Source organism: Barbus barbus (assembly GCF_936440315.1).
Source record: "Barbus barbus genome assembly, chromosome: 39".
Taxonomy (NCBI): domain Eukaryota; kingdom Metazoa; phylum Chordata; class Actinopteri; order Cypriniformes; family Cyprinidae; genus Barbus; species Barbus barbus.
The window spans coordinates 12241939-12258657 of record NC_136717.1 but is presented as its reverse complement, the minus strand read 5'-3'; the positions used below and the strand labels follow the sequence as shown (position 1 = coordinate 12258657).

Here is a 16719-nt window from a genome sequence, read left to right as displayed (position 1 = left end):
CTTGGATATCATGCAGAATTGACGCGCTACATGTAAAGGATATCCTTTGTTGTATTTTCCTGTCAAAATAACAGTTCCTTTGGAATTCTGCAGCTTTTAAGAACTGCTGGGTTTTCCGGTAGCGGGTGGGACTAATTCGCAAACGGCAATCTCATTGGCTGGCGCTCACTTATTTTCCTCCCTGTTTTGATTTCAGCGAATCAGTTCGAGCGAACGCATACAACCTGATTAATATTCATGAACCCAGCAGCTCAATAATCCTTAGTGCATTTTATATTGTTCTTATTAGTTGTAGAATTCGTAGTAGTTTTATCTCATCAGTATTATTTGTAGTTTTGTTTTTTTAATAGAAACACTAAATGACAAACAATAACCAGACCTAAGTTCAGTCAACATGACAAATATGCATTCATACATGGTTATTCTAATTAATAAAGTTCTATCATCATTTAATGCTAAATTATCATAATATCATATAATGTTTGACTGACTGATGCTAAGTGAGATACTTATAAATTACAAGCCAATGGAGATTCTATTGCCAAGGTGTCTATAGAGGGTTGATAATATTTACAATAATCAATTGAATTTGATAGATGTCTCTCCCACTGTCCCACAGAAACATTAAAATAGGGTAGATTAGTGTACAATGTTTTATAATAATAATTTATTCTATTTAGTGACCATTTCATTCATTTAACATTTAATATTGGGGGCATCCAAGTTATTGAGATATTTGAATATTTTTTTAAAAAGTAACAATAGTTACTTTCCCTGGTAATTAGTTTCTTTTATAACGATGTAACTCAGTTACTGTTTGTGAGAAGTAACTAGTAATATAACCAATTACTTTTTTAAAGTAACGTGCCCAAAACTGCATACTATACAATTATTATTGTCTTTATTGAATAATACAGAATATAAAAAGCTTTAAAAAAAAAAAAAAAAAAAAAAAAAAATTCGCATATTAAAAATCACAATAGCAATATTGGTAAAAAAAAAAAAAACGCAATTAGATTTTCCAAAATTGTTCAGCCCTACTTCATACCATGCTACATTACTGACAATAGACAAAGTTCCTTTATTGCCTGTGAAATTTCACGATTATGAAATTGTGAATGCACCCTAGGCCTAGGAGGGTAAATAAGCTATTTTCAGATGGTTTTCGAGAATAAAATTTGGAGAGTCATTCTGACTTGCTTTGTTTTAACATTTTGTACACAATTCCTATTTCGGATTCTGGAAATGTTATTCCTATCAACAGACACAAAACAGGTCAGCGTACTCACAATATTCAGGACAAAAGCAAGCTTGTTCCGTTTTACTGTTTGCCCTATTTAAAAGTCAGCTGATAGTTTCTCTAGAGTGCTGCGTTCCCTATACAGGCCTCAAGCCTCCAATATAGCTCAAACATGAAATTCAATATTAAAAACGCCCACTGCATATAGAAGAGTGACACTGACAACAAAGCAACAAAGACAAAGTCTGAACTCCAATTAAGAATTGTCCATGACAACAATTATCATGACTGACATGACATTATAAATCATGTTGCAAACCCAGAATGCACAGCAACAAGCTAAGTGAAAAAAATCTCCACAGATTCAAAACGGCAAACTATTAATTATAAATAGAAATTCATCCAATGCTGAAACGCACAGACAAAATGTTAGAACATTGTGTATTAGCTGAGCAATATTTGGTCGCACTTTATATTAGGTGGCCTTAACTACTATGTACTTACGTCAAAAATAAGTACAGTGTACTTATTGTGTTCATATTGTATTGCAAAACACTTCTGCTGCTATTGAGGTGGGATATGGGTAAGGTTAGGGACTGGTTTGGTGTTATGGGTAGGTTTAAGGGTGGGTTAAGGTGTAAGGGATGGGTCAACAGTGTAATTATAAATGTAATTACAGAAATTAACTACAGATTTAACTACATATAGGTATTTTTCTAAATATAAGTACAATGTAAAAACATGCATGTACACAATAAGTGTGTTGTATCAAATGATTAATTTAAATGTAAGTACATAGTAGTTAAGGCCACCTAATATAAAGTGGGACCCAATATTTTAACATCAACATCAATTCTAAGTCAATTCTCTCATGTGCAGCATTATTTGAGGACTACAGAGGTGCTGTCTATGTAGTGTTCCAAGTCTGTTACTTTTAAGATTCCATGACGGTCAGGACACTACCTTGGAAGGCTGCTGCGCATGTAGGTAGTGGGCAGTGACACAGCTCACTAGGTTATGAAACACAGCTTTAAACAGCCAAATTCATCATCAATTCACAGAATAGAAGATGTGTTTATCAATTCTTAGTACAGAAAGAATGACTCATTAATGAATGGAACCTGATTCCCTTCAAGCGAAGTGTCAGAGTGTTAAATCATATACACCACAGCTATGATTTCAGCACAGGTTAGGTGTTAATCCATCACTATGGTGTAGCGTGAGAACAGAGGTCACTTGGGGCTTGGAACCTGGGCTGACCTCTTAACCAGGTTACACATAGCTGGCAAAATACTCTATCAACAGATGAACTGTGAGGGAAAGAGGAAATTAAACATGCAACCAAGCATTCAAATTCTGATCACACTTTATTTTAAGGTCCAATTCTCTCTATAAACAAACCATTAACTATGACCTTTGCCTCAAACTCCTAATTTGCTGGTTATTAGTAGTTAAGTTTAGTTATTGGGTAGAATTAGGGATATAGAATATGGTCATGCAGAATATGTGCTTTATAAATGCTAATAAACAGCCAATATATGTTAACAATAGGCATGCTAATTATCAACTAGTTAATAGTAAGAATTGGTGCCTATACTAAAGTGTTATCCAAATGTTTTATATTACAGGCTTTGGCCGAAACCCTCACAAGTCATAGGTGTTCCTTCAACTACAAAGGTACGAGGTCAGTTAGATTTTTTTTAAGTGTTTTTGAAAGAAAGTCTATTCTGTAGACCAAGGCTGTAATATAAAAAAAAAAAAAAAAAAAAAAAAAAAAATGTATTTAGTATAAGTATATAGTATTTTTAATATATTTAAAAATGTAATTTATTCCTTTGATGGCAACGCTGAATTTGTAACAGCCATTACTCCAGATTTCAGTGTCACATGATCCTTCAGAAATCATTCTAATGTGATGATTTGGTGCTGAAGAAACATTTCTTATTTCATTCAATGTTGAAAACAGCTGTGCTGCTAGTATTTCTGTGAAAACCACAACACTTTTTTTTCAGGATTCTTTAATGAATAGAAAGTTCAAAAGAAAGCAATTATTAGACATTCAAATCTTTAAAGGTGCCATAGAATGAAAAACTGTCTTTACCCTGGCATATTTAAATAATAACAGTTCTGTACATGGAAATGACATACAGTGAGCCTCAAACACCATAGTTTCCTCCTTCATATGTAAATCTCGTGATTAAAAAAGACCACTGAAAAACAGGCGAATCAGAACATAACACCGACTGTGACGCAACAGTCGGGATCACTACGCCCCCAACATTTGCATAAACCCGCCCTTGTTCTAAGCCGGCCGAACCATCAGAAGCTCTGCAGGTATTGTAAATAAACAAGCGCGGACAACAGCGAAAATAACACAATAAATGTTATGTTCCAGGCCGTGCAGGGGGTGTGAAGTGCAGGGATGGGTTGGTGTCTGTATTCAGAAAGGCACAGAAAGCAAATAACGCGAGCCACTAAAGGGACATGGTTAGCTCCTTGCTAGCGGTAGCCTGTGACAGTACATAAGATTTCACTCTCAGTAAGGAGAGATGAGGATGATGGCGAATGACTTACAGATCCTGAGCACCACTGACAAGCATCTGATCTTGTGAAATGTGTGGTAAGTACTGTTGCTCCATAATGTAAACATAGTTTGTGTGATCGCGTCTCTTGAAAGTGAAACTATAACACGATCGATGGATCGTTCAAAAGCAGTTTCAATGCATCGCATATTAATAACGGCTCCCTGATGCCCGCGGTTTATATACAGTATAATTACCCGACGATATAACTGCGAGAGAAAGTATTTAAATATATATTTTCCTCCCTGTGCTTCCTTCTTGCTGATGAGCCGTACTGTGAAACAGCCAATCAGAGCAGAGCTCATTATTATTCATGACCCTGCCAAATAAGCCAATAACAGACCGTTTCATTCTAGGGAGAAATCCTAGGGTTGTAAATGGACATGTAAAATCGTTTCTGGAGATTTTTTGCCCTTACCTAAGCCACATACCTTCTGTGTAGATATCAGAGAACAATTTAAAATACTGTATCAATGCATTCTATGGCACCTTTAACATTACAAATGCATTTACTGTCACTTTAGATCAATTTAATGCATCCTTGCAGAATAAAATTATGAATTTCCTTTTTATTTACACATTTCTTTAAAAAAATAATACTAGTTTGAACAGTAGTGTATGAATGCACCACAGGACGATTGAGTGTTATTTAAACTGAATCCTTTGTTTTGCTAAGGCTATTGCAGCTAGCACATTACGTATCCTAACATAGACAATTCATCAATATCACCTTGTTTTTTTTTATTTTGACAATTACAGCAATAATTCGTATTTAGGCTTCATGTTTTAATATTTAGTGTCTAAAAAAAAAAAGTCGTGATAACATGACAATGTAGTTACAATTTATTTGGTTTTAATAATAAGCATCAAACCCTGGGACAAAAAGAAGAAACAACAACGCTTAATTTTTCTGTGGTAGGGAAGTGGGACTTACTCAGCGATGTCGAGGTATCCGCAGGAAGCAGCAGCGTGAAGGGGAATCCAGCCTTCATTGTCGGGCTGGTTGATGCAGGCACCATGCTCCACCAGGAAGGTCACCATGTCCACATTATCATCTATGCAGGCCTGGAACAGAGAAGAAAGGGGTTAACATCCAAGGAAGAGTACTTATCTAGACATTTAGCATCTCAAAACCTATTCCAATTGACCCGTTCAAAATAATATTCCTGCAGCATATAGCATTTCAGTTACCTAAGATCTGGATTAAGAACCTTAGCAAAACAGTTTCATAAGTGTGAGCTACAGGGCCAAACATTAATCTTCAGTGGGAACCTATTCCTCTAAACAAAGACTCGTTATATCATCAGGTATGGAGGTGTGTAATTAAAGCATGTCACCACTCGATGAGACAAAAGAGCTTGATAGAGACTAGTGTTGTCACTACAGTTTAAACGTTTGGGGTCAGTAAAATTAAGAAATGCATGCCTTTATTCAGCAAGGACATGTTATATTATTCAATAGTGAAAGTAATACTACATAATATTGTCTTTACTGTATTTTTGGATCAAATAAACGCAGCCTCAATGACCTTGTTAAAAAAAAAAAAAACAACAACATTGACAAAAACACTAACTTCAGTCTTCATTTATATCTTGAAATTATATTTTCTTCATTTGTACAGTTGGCAAAGACCGTTTTTGGTCATGGCGATGCCTAATTATCTTATATTTTGAGAGGGGCTTACAGTGGCCATTGTCAGACTCAAACACCTCACAGTCTAAACTCCACAACCTTGACTAGCATCCAACCTCGGTTCTCCATGTGCTCCCCTCTTGAACGGCTGCCCATAAAATCTCCTGGTCTTACGGCTGGTTGCCATGACAATACCATAGACAAGGAACACACAAACCAGCCTCACATTCAGGGCACACGACTATCTGGTTGAAATCCTTGCCCAAATTTGGGCTGTGTACAGTACCGCAGTAGAAACGTGTGGGCCTCTTTGCTCTTATCAGGGCCTTGTCAAGCAAGAGGTAGAGGAAACCAAGACTGTCCAAACAACTAGCTTAAAAGATTCTGAACACCTTTTACAGGTTCAGTATATCATCATGAACAATTCAGTTTGCCTGTTGAATCCATGGAGGACTACGTTGAAGCAATTTCATCGGCTAAATTAATTTCTACAACTATTCTGTGCCGATTTGAAAAAATAAAAAACTGATGTCCTTTCAGTTGTTATTATGACCATTAATGTATTTAGTTTACATAACGCTATATATAACCAAAGCTATAAATCACAAAATTAAAGATTTTACTTCGTACCTAACAGCTTATTCAAGCTCAGCTATGATACTGCTACCCGATTAGCTTTAGACTATACTAGGGTTGGGCTGATAGACAATGCCATCGTCCATCGCCGATGGCTGACAGACATCACGATGTTGAGCCGGCATCGTGATTCCTCCCCTCCTCTTCCGCAATCCGGCGCATCCCAATTCCATGTTAGGAAAGTATACTACGGAACCCATAATGGGAATAAATAGCCTACTAAATGGGAGGCTAAAAAAATTTTTTATACTTTCTCTCGCAATTATATTGTTGGGAAATTATAATTAAATTGCGTCAAGGAACCACTAATAATATGCAGGCAGGGCACTGAAACCGCTTTCGAATGCGCACTCTTATTTTACTTTCACTTTAAGATTCGCAAATCACATGGACTCTATACTACAGAGCAGCAGTATCATAAATTTTACGAGATTAGATGTTTGTCAGTATCTGCAAATCATTCGCCATAGTCCTATCAGTCATCTCTCCTTACTCTGTATGTGGTAAGTGAACTTTCATGTACTGTAATGTAACAGGCTGCTACTGTAGCAAGCGGCTAACCATGTCCCTTTAGTGGCTCCGTAGAACGCGTTATTTGTTTTCCGTGCGTTTCTTCATACGGATTCACGCTTCGGGTACACCCCTAACCCCGCCCCCCGATGTCATCATCCATCATGATGTTTCACTGTAGACATCGTCCGATGCCAATTTGGTAGACGTCGCCCAACCCTAGACTATACCCTACAAATGCTAATTTAAATGTTTTACACATTTTATTTGATTGGGCTTTAGAAATGACTACTTAATCTAATCTTAGGCTCAACAGAAAGAGCATAATGAACAGTCAGCCAGTAATCACAAATAGGTCTCATAAGCCTTCAACAGACATGAAAAAAATTGACAAAAATAATAACATGGTTAAGTACAATTTGTGAGTCTTTTTAAACGATTAATTAAAAACAACCAGCAAAACAACCACAAAAGAAATACATCATTGTAATTTGATTGCCATTATAGGTATTTAACTTAGAAGAGTGATACAAAACGTGTTTAACCTGGAGAATTATTTAGGGGCACCTAAATATGGCCCACTGCCTCAAGTCATTCGCTCGGCTTTGGGATAATGCCCCACTAAAGGCAAGCAAGCATTCCATCTGCCCTCAAAACACACCATGTTTATTATAAGTCTAACCCAGCAGTTCCCACAGCTCAACAATGGCAATCCCTTAATGGCTGTAATTGTTCAGGCCTGACAGGTGCGAGAGGCTGTGACCACATCAGGGAATGCAGAGCTGGGCTTTGAGCTATAAGACAAGGGAAATTACTCTCCAAAGAAAAGAATGACTCTAAACTAATTCCATAAAGTGCTTCTGAGAGCCATGTTGGAGTCTCTGAGCACTTGTGTGTGGTGTAGGAAAAAAGCAGCACTGTAAATTCCTTTCCGAACATGCACAGAGTAGCTATAAGAATGTCATCTGTGTGTAATGAAGACAGATTTGGTATGTGGGCGTCAAACTGATCCAGACAGACGTGAGGTCTGTTTTTTATTTGATGGTGCAGCTACACATTTAGAAGACATTTGGGAGCTAATCTGACTATTAATGTTAGCAATAACAGCAAGGATTACATCCAAATCCCACATCACTGATGGTCGCGGACAGGCACGTACAGAGACGTGTACGGACTCAATAGCGAACAAGTTGTCACATCTCCATTCAAACCTGTTTGACAGAGTTGAGAGATGCATTGATTAGTACCAGACATGGAGATACAGCAGATATATATGCACGTTCATACATAATGACCAACAGAAATATGGATATTTTTCTTAAACCACAATCTCTAGCTTCCACTAACTATTGTACACGCATTCATGAAAATTAGAAGTACAAAACGAGGATTTGTAAAGAAAAATATTGGAGGATTTCGATATAATCCAAGAAAAGACTTGTTTTCCTTCGCTGTAAACAAAACTTGGCTCTTGTGAGACTACGTCATCCGCTGGATCACCACTCTCTCATGAACGTGCGTACAGCATTATGCTTTAAGTTTTAAACATGGATATTTTTCTTAAACAAATCACTTCGCTTCAGAAGGCCTTTGTTAACCCAAAGACTATAGAATTCCCAAGACATGCCACTTTGAAAGGGGAAAACTGCAACACTCAATATGGCCGCTCTATCAAAGGATGCCCTGCCTCTGAATAAAAGAGCCAATTGGTAATCGGTAATCTGTCAGCGCATCTCTGCAGTTGCCGTTAGAAGTCCTGGTTGCTATAGAAACAGTCAGTTTTCTGAGACGCGCGTTTAGGACTATTGTCGGTTTTCATTGGTGATTTCAAATATAAGTTGAATTGTACGCTTGGTGAACAGTTTTGGAGAATTTTATGTTTCCCCATTGAAAAGATATGAGCAGCAATTGCATGCATGAGTGGTGTTTCAAAGATGGCCATCGAGTGAAATTTCTGGCCTTAAAGGGACTTCGCCGTGTGCAGTACTTACGATGGATTGATGCACTTTTTTGAGCTTCAAAATCTCGACCACCATTCACTGCCATTGTAAAACTTGGAAGACCCAGGACATTTTTACTACAACGCCTCTTGAATTCATCTGAAAGAAGAAAGTCATATACATATAGGATGGCTTGAGGGTGAGAAGGGGTCATTTTCATTTTTGGGGTGAACCAACACTTTAAGTCGTACTAATAGCCAATAGGTTTACAAAGTTGAATTCCGCAGTGTTGCCAAAAGCAAACAAGGAATATGCAGAACTACCAAGACGTTCAAGTGACGTTCAACTGAACCCAAAAGGATTCCGGTCTAAAATGTCACCAATAGACCACTTAAGCTGCTCTTAAGGAACAAGTGGTGAACTTCAATACACAAAAGAACCACAAATACATTCAAACAGCTGCTGATCTGCATTGTAACCAAAAATGTCAGCACCATGCTGTGTAGGATCTGGACTGTGACGCACTGCTAAAAATAGAGGGTTTCAGACTACACAAGCCCAGTCTCGGTTTTACTCTTACAGCCGATGCCATGATGATAGATATGAGTAATTCTGTTTTGATGCTACCGCATCTCGTTTCTCACAGACAGACCTAAGCACGCAGAATTCAATCCGCAGTTAAGTGAAAACCGTCTCAGCTGCCAACAGATCATTTATATACTGCTGAGCAGATTTTTAATTAGAGGCAGGATAACTATACAAAATGCTACCTTTAGTGGACTTTCAAAGCTTGATCGGATATCTCAGAGACAACTAAAGAAACCCAAGAGAGGACACTAAAGGCCATTTTGTTCACAGACACGCTTTAGTTTTTGAACGACTGCAGATGCTTGATTCTGCAACAAGGTTGCAGGCTTATAGATATTATCAAAGCAGACACATTTATCCTCTTAACTTCACTCAGCAAAGAATATAATGGACACTTATCTGAGCTGGGCCATAGAGCTTGAGACAAAAGTCAATATTTGGAACATCTTGACAGTGTTTGATATCTTAAGATTTAAATATTTGCTCTAAAATACTTTAAAAGAGTAACTGTTTTTTCTAATCAGTGAAACCATCATTCAACCAAAGAGCCATTGTTGCAAAGTAGATTCGGTTTCATTTAGTAACTCTTAAATAATCACAATGTCACAATTACATAATGTTATTCCCTAAAATGAATAAGATTTCGATTAAACCATTTATACAGGCCTAAATCAATAGTAATATCAACCAGCAAATCATTTTAAAGCAAATAATCATTGTTGAGTGAGCAAAAATGAATCAATATCCCTAAATGACAACGCCATTTATCATTTAATTCGTCATTTAATTACAAATCAACAAAGATCAACAGTCCTAGTTTGCGGACCTGAGCGCTTCCTCTTCATTGCATAATGACTATAATAATAAAAGTGGATGTGGACAATAATGTGGATATGTGGACAATATAATCTAGTCTAAAGGTCTTCAAAAGCCATACTGTTTTTCAGAAAATGCAGTTAGCAAATCTGACCCAGGACATAAGGGAACTTCCCATCACTAAGAGAAGAGATACTATGCCCTCATTTCCCACAAGGCCCTCTTCACGTGGATTCATAAACGTCGCAGACACATTAGAAGGTTTTCAACCAAATCAAGAAAGTGCACTTAAAACAGGCACAAAGAGTTTTAAACCCCTATATAAATCACATGCTGGGATGCGAAAATCAGCGAGACATGAGCCTTTGATTGCAAGACAGACTGCTAAAGTGCCAAATTACTAAAACAGCCCAAAGGAGGAAGTGATGCTTCAGAGTAGCACTGTACCCTAATGAAACCTGATCCTACACAGACCGCCAACTTCTACAAGACCGACCACATCGAATGACAGAATGTTAAAAGTGAAGTGTGTAATATGCAGAGACAGCTACAAGTACACCATTAGCAGGATGACTTCCCAGAAGAGTTTAAACACCGTGACGCTATCAAAACATCGCTCTCTTTGTTTGAGCATCATGACAAGCCTGACGCAGTCACACTGACTCGTTCAATAGCTTAAGTTCAGGGTAGGACCAGGTTCCAGTTCTTGGAACACGTCTGAAAAGCAATAATAAATATGAAATCAATTATATTTGTGATTCTTTTTGCCGAAACAAGATTTAAAAAAAAAATAAATAAATAAAAATAATTGTTAAATCATTAAAATAAATACTGGATAATAAACGCAATACTCTTTGGCAATAGAAACAATAGAAAAAGTTGAATAAATTTCTAAAATGAAACAATAATAAACTGTTGTAATCCCGTTTGGTTCCTTAAGAAACAAGATTGATAAATTAGAAAAACGAATAAAACGAATGAATAAAAAAAAAAAAGAGTGTATAAATTATTTTTGCAATTCTGTCTGAAAGTAGAAGCATCAATAAATAAAAGCATAGCCTAAATAAATAATTAATTAATGAAATGGAAAACCCTGGAGAATAATTTTTGCAATTCTGTTTCACGACAGATAGATGAAATTTTAGGAAAAAATAAATAAATGTTTTGTATCCAACAGGAAGATCGTTCACTAGACCTGATATACCACACTAGGGTGCCAACTACAGCAGATTAGAGAGAAGCACACAACACTCAAGTTTTAAATGGTGGACAGTGGACATGGGATGATGACAGAGCCCTGACAAACCCCCAACAAATGTGCCACACGAGAAAAGCCTCGCTGACACGGAGAAACAGAAGATGGGTCATGACCCCCACATCTCCTCAAGCACGCCATTCAATTTGGACAAGACAAACAGCACTGATTACAGAGCGTTATCCGTAGATTAACTTAATAAAGGCACAATAAAGGTTAAATATGGCTTAGATTACAGCTGAAACAATACGGTGCCCATCGTATGCGCCAACCTAATCCTAAAACAACACAGCAAGAGCTCCGGCTGCATTGGGAGAGAGGAGACAAATCCGCAGATCTGAAAAATGCGACTGATGAGGAGGTGAAACCCTGCTCGTCTCCATGGAAATAGGGCTCAAACGAAAAAAAAAAAAGACAAGAGTTTGGTCAGGTTGGCCCTTTGTAACGAACATAAATAAATAAAAGACGGGAATTCATTTAAAACACACCAGGGTTGTTCCAGCAGCCCCTGGAGACGGACTTTGCCGAGGGGGAGATGAAAAGAAAGTCTTACAGCTGAGGGCCGGAGGGGGTCCGGTTTCTTTTGGAACTGCGGCGGCTGTGTTTTTGAGCTCTTCAGTTTGGCTTAACCAGCACGATTCTCATGGCCCTTCATGGTCAAACTCTGAACACATGATTACAGACCCCTGAACACGGGGTAAAAGTCTATGGACCAGCTGATGATGTCTCTCCATAATAGGTTAAGACTCTACCACTGTCAAGCAATAATGGCCAAATAGTAAAGCACAATATATAGGGTCACTAATGTATTCTTGGGTGAACCTCACAAAACCAGTCAGGGGTCCGGCTCATATTTCAACCCTACATAAAAAGTAATAATATTTTACCATTATTTTAACATTTAAATACATAAAAAAAAAAAAAAGAAATTAGTTTCATTGCAGTAAAGCACCCAACCCTAATTCAAGCCATAAATAAATATGCATTATGTATTATTATTACACATAATTGTGTTTTTATACATAATGCATGTAACTCTTATAAGTAAATGTATAAAACATTTTATAATTGGGGTATCATCATTTAAAAAATAAAAAGATTTCTAAAATAAAAAAAAACTAAATATACACAGTTGGTCTAAATTATGTATTATTACAGCACATAACTGCGTGTAATTGTAATGCATAATAATATCTATAATATTAGAACATAAATTTGTTGACATTTCTGGAAAGGTTAACTGTACTAGCATGTCAAATTGACCAAATGAAGTCATAAGAAGGTAACAAAATGCTATAAACAGACAGCGTGAGAATGCTGTCAATTAACTAACTATATCAACCATTACAAGACAAACCAAATGCATGTCCATTGCTTGCAGTTCAGAAAAAGGACATTGGGCTTTTTCCATACTTTAAAAGGAACTGTGACTTCAAACCACCACAGCAGACTCCCCCGTGTGTGTGTGTGTGTGTGTGTGTGTGTGTGTAGCTGCAAGCCCATGAGTGATTATCTCCCAAGTCATCACGTGAAGCGTTTGGATCTAACTATAGCAGCACTTCACTTCAAGGGGAGAAGACACTTGAAGCCCCCTCCCATCTCACTTCGTCTAGCAGCCCCTGTAGACTCTCAGCTGAGAAAAATCAGGAAGCTTTCCCAATCCTGCAATTCTCTTTCACCATTCCTCCTTGGGCAAACAACCACCAAAGTAAATACATATTAAAAGGTCATGTATGATGGAAAACAAAGACCTGATGTAACATGTAAACATATTTACGCTTTGACAACATAAGTCTCTCTCCAGTCTACCCAGACAATTTATAGAAACCCAGTTGTTAAAAAAGAAATTGAATTCACAACCATCAAGTACATTAAGTGTAGTTCACCCAACAATGGAAATTCGGTCTACATTTATTCAGCCTCCACTGGTTTCAAACCTGAGTTTTTTCCTCTGCTTAACACAAAACAAGATATTGTGAAGAATGTTAGTAACCAAAGTGTTGATGGTAGCCATTCACTTAAATATTTCTTTCCATACCATGGAAGTCATTGGTTACCAGCAACTGTTTGGCTTCCAACATTCTTCAAAATATAATCTTTTGTAATCTACTAACTCGTACAGTTCTGGATGAACAAATGAATGGTGAGTAAATGATTACAGATTTTTTTAGCATGTTCACATATCAACATCTTAATTGAGCATGTTTATGCCTATTACAATTTTTTTTTTAATTGAGCACACAGAACATCAGTCAGTGACAACTTTTTTTGCACGTTTATTTGTTTTACTAAAATACAAAATACAACTCCTCAATTTAATAAAGCATGTGTGCAATTTATATTAAAGGCTTCAAAGAAGGCTGAGCCTTACAGTTGCCACGTCAAAGTGCTCAAGCAGTTTGCTCTCGAGAGGTGTTTTCCACACTTCATAACTTGCATTGTACTATTCTTATCAGTAAATGTTATAAACAATTCAAAGTCAGGAGGACCTGTATAATAGCTACTATTCACAAGACCTATTATGCCTCTTTTTACAATATGTAATATAAGAGGTGTCCCCTGAATGTGTCTATGAAGCTTCAGCTCAAAATACCCCACAGTTAATTATATCATTTTTAAATGGCCTATTTTGATTAGAAGCAGAAACACTCTTTAAATGCAATCTCTAAATGTCTCTTTAAATGCAAATGAGCTGCTGCTCCCCTCCCGCTTTTCCAGAATAGGGCTGTGCCTATACAGCTCGTTCCTCAGATACTCGGCTAAAAAACATGTTTGGTTTTGATTACCATGTCTATTGTGCTGAAATCCTGGGTGTTAAACCATATTAGTCTGATATACGGTTTTCTGCGCACACTCATCCGAAGCACACACACAGAAAGCGGCTGTCCCATGGCATGGGAGTACATAACTGAAAGTTCTCTTTCATGTCTTATTGCACTTAAACTGTCAAATATACAAAAGTTTGTTAAAAACACACGAGTTACAAAAAATAATCGGCTATGTCTGTGAAGGTAAACAGCTGGGAAAGAAATGGCATGTTTATATTAGATCTGTGTGGCAGCAGAGTAATATACAGTAAATAACTATAAATCCACTGCTCTCTAGTCTCCTCTGAGGCTGGGACTCAGTGCAGAGCAGTTAGAATGCTTTGCTCAAACTTTAGCCATGGAGTTAGAACTGTAACACATTTGTCACTTGCAAACACACAGTGGAGACGGGTAGGTTTCGATATGTAAGATGGGAGGAGTTGGATCTAGATTCAACCACACCCCCTGGATCTTGTGCTCTGCAGTGAGGACCATCTAAGAGAAAAGGTCGGATTTTCATGATATGGCTCTAAACTTTTACATTTAGAGCATGCCTGCATGTGTCAACCAAATAAAGCAGAACCGAGAAAACTGCCACATTTTCCATTGTTTATGAATATAGATGTATGAGTTACTGTTGCAAGGTATTATTTTTTTATAAAATACTACAATAAATGTTAAAATTCATTATAGAGTTTACAATTGTTAACGGCACGTGAACTGAAAAGGTGTGTGCTGCACCTGGCAAAGTGATGAAGCCCAGAAGCGGTGTATGAGCCAACTGCCCTTGGCATTCCCCTGTTTAAGTCAAAGTCAGATCAAGTGTGCACAAACTAACTCCCGGTCCTTTGATACTTGGTTAGAACAGCTGCTAACGAGTAAGGAATTTCTCAGATGACTAATGGAATAAACCAGATTTTGCAACAGGATAAGTCACCTATATAGAACTTTGGGGATTGTTAACCTACACAGGAAAATCCTGTGGTCATATCATAAAAAAACACGTTTATGATATTTTTGTTGGTTGGCAGTCTCTGGTCATTAAATGCTTTAGTCATATGGAAAAGAGCAACTTGGAGACTGTTCAAAACATTTTATTTTGTGCTTGATGGGAAAAGAAAGATGATTTTTTACTATTAGCCTCAAAAAGAAAAGCAAAACCACAACAGCACAAGCCAAAATAAATGGTCTGACTTGATGACAGCCAGCCAACCAATATTGTATAATTGAAAACAATCGCTTTGTCCATAAACTTTGGACATCTAGGCTAGTCAGGCAAGACAATAATATCTCATTATATAATGATAATCAAGAGATATGATAATTCAGGCTAAGGCTCATTTGAAACTCTGGTCCTTAAGCAGAGCGTGACAATTTGCTTTGCAAGTTTCTTTACAAACAGCAAAAAAGCCTCAGCTGGTTTTAGACTTTAAAACAAACATTTCTGCAAACCATATGCAAACTTTCTTTTCATAGGTTGTCATATCTTAAAGCATGATGCTCTGGCAATTGCCATCACAAAACTCATTATCTAGTACTAAATGTTTATTACCACATGATGACCTCTGAGTACCTGTCACGAAAACCCAAACACAGTCCATCAACGGGCTGGTTCAAAATGCAAAATTTCACATGCGACCAAATAAAAACCATAAAGCTGCCTTTTTTTTATGAGCTTGCACTAGCTCACGCAATAACAAAAGATAGGGAATAAAGTCTGAGGTCTGATAACGCACATGTTTTCTTTAAAAGGAAATCCAATTCACTCCCATATAAAGCAACTCTAGCAATGATACTAAGCTCCCGGACGTTACAACCGACCCGCTCCCGTCTCGCTTTCTCCCGCAGCAGAGGCCACCTAGCGAGGCTGCAGTCGGGCCCGGCTCTATCACACCACTGGAGAAATTCCCAGATAAGTAACACACCACAGCTCTGAGCCCAGAGCCAGCAAGAGCCCCGCCTCCTCTCTCTACATCATCAACGCACCAGCACACAGCCACTTCCACAAAAGGAATTCCTTCTTGTGGTGTGTGTGTGTGTGTGTGTCTGTGTAGAAAGAGAGAGAAGCACACAGAGAGAGAAAAAGTGTGCATGTGCAACAAAAAGAAAGAAATTTAAACAGGTGAAAGTGAAATGGCCATATTTTACTCTAAATTCAAAAGAAATTAGTTTTATTTATTAGTATCTATATTTGATATTTAATTGTTATTTTATTATACTTGCATTCATCTAACATCAATTTAAAGGGATATAGTACCATCTATATAGCTATAATTTATCTCTGTGTTAACGTGCAAATAAATATAACAGCTAGGGATGTAACGATTACCGGTTTGACGATAAATCATGATAAAATTCCCCACGGTTAGTATTACCGTTTCATATTTTAATTATCATTAAAACCGTATTCGATTACCGCGATCTGAACAACTCACGATAAATAAATACTGTCCAGCATAAAGCAGAGTTTTCAGTAACAGTGTCACGAGCGCACAGCAGTAGAGTAGTTTCATTCTGAGTGAAAATAGGGCGGAAAAGCTGGGAGGTTTTAAAAGAGTGCTGAGGGAATTATACAAATTAATATATCAGTGAATTAATTATATGAATGTAAAGTAAAGTAAAAGTAAAGTCGTGACGTATTGTCAAGTATGGTGACCCATACTCGAAATTGGTGCTCTGCGTTTAACCCATCCAAGTGCACACACACAGCAGT

General features: G+C 37.3%; 1 protein-coding gene across 7 annotated transcripts in view; it reads right to left on the bottom strand.

The window, feature by feature from the left end:
- Nucleotides 1-16719, bottom strand: part of LOC306858700 (protein phosphatase 1 regulatory subunit 12A-like) — a 68914-nt gene that overhangs the window by 35841 nt on the left and 16354 nt on the right. For all 7 annotated transcript variants that reach the window (XM_079399355.1, XM_079399357.1, XM_079399354.1 and 4 more), the window contains exon 2: nucleotides 4757-4887. In XM_079399355.1, coding sequence (XP_079255481.1) covers nucleotides 4757-4887 — 131 coding nt within the window. The remainder of the gene's footprint in view (nucleotides 1-4756; nucleotides 4888-16719) is intronic.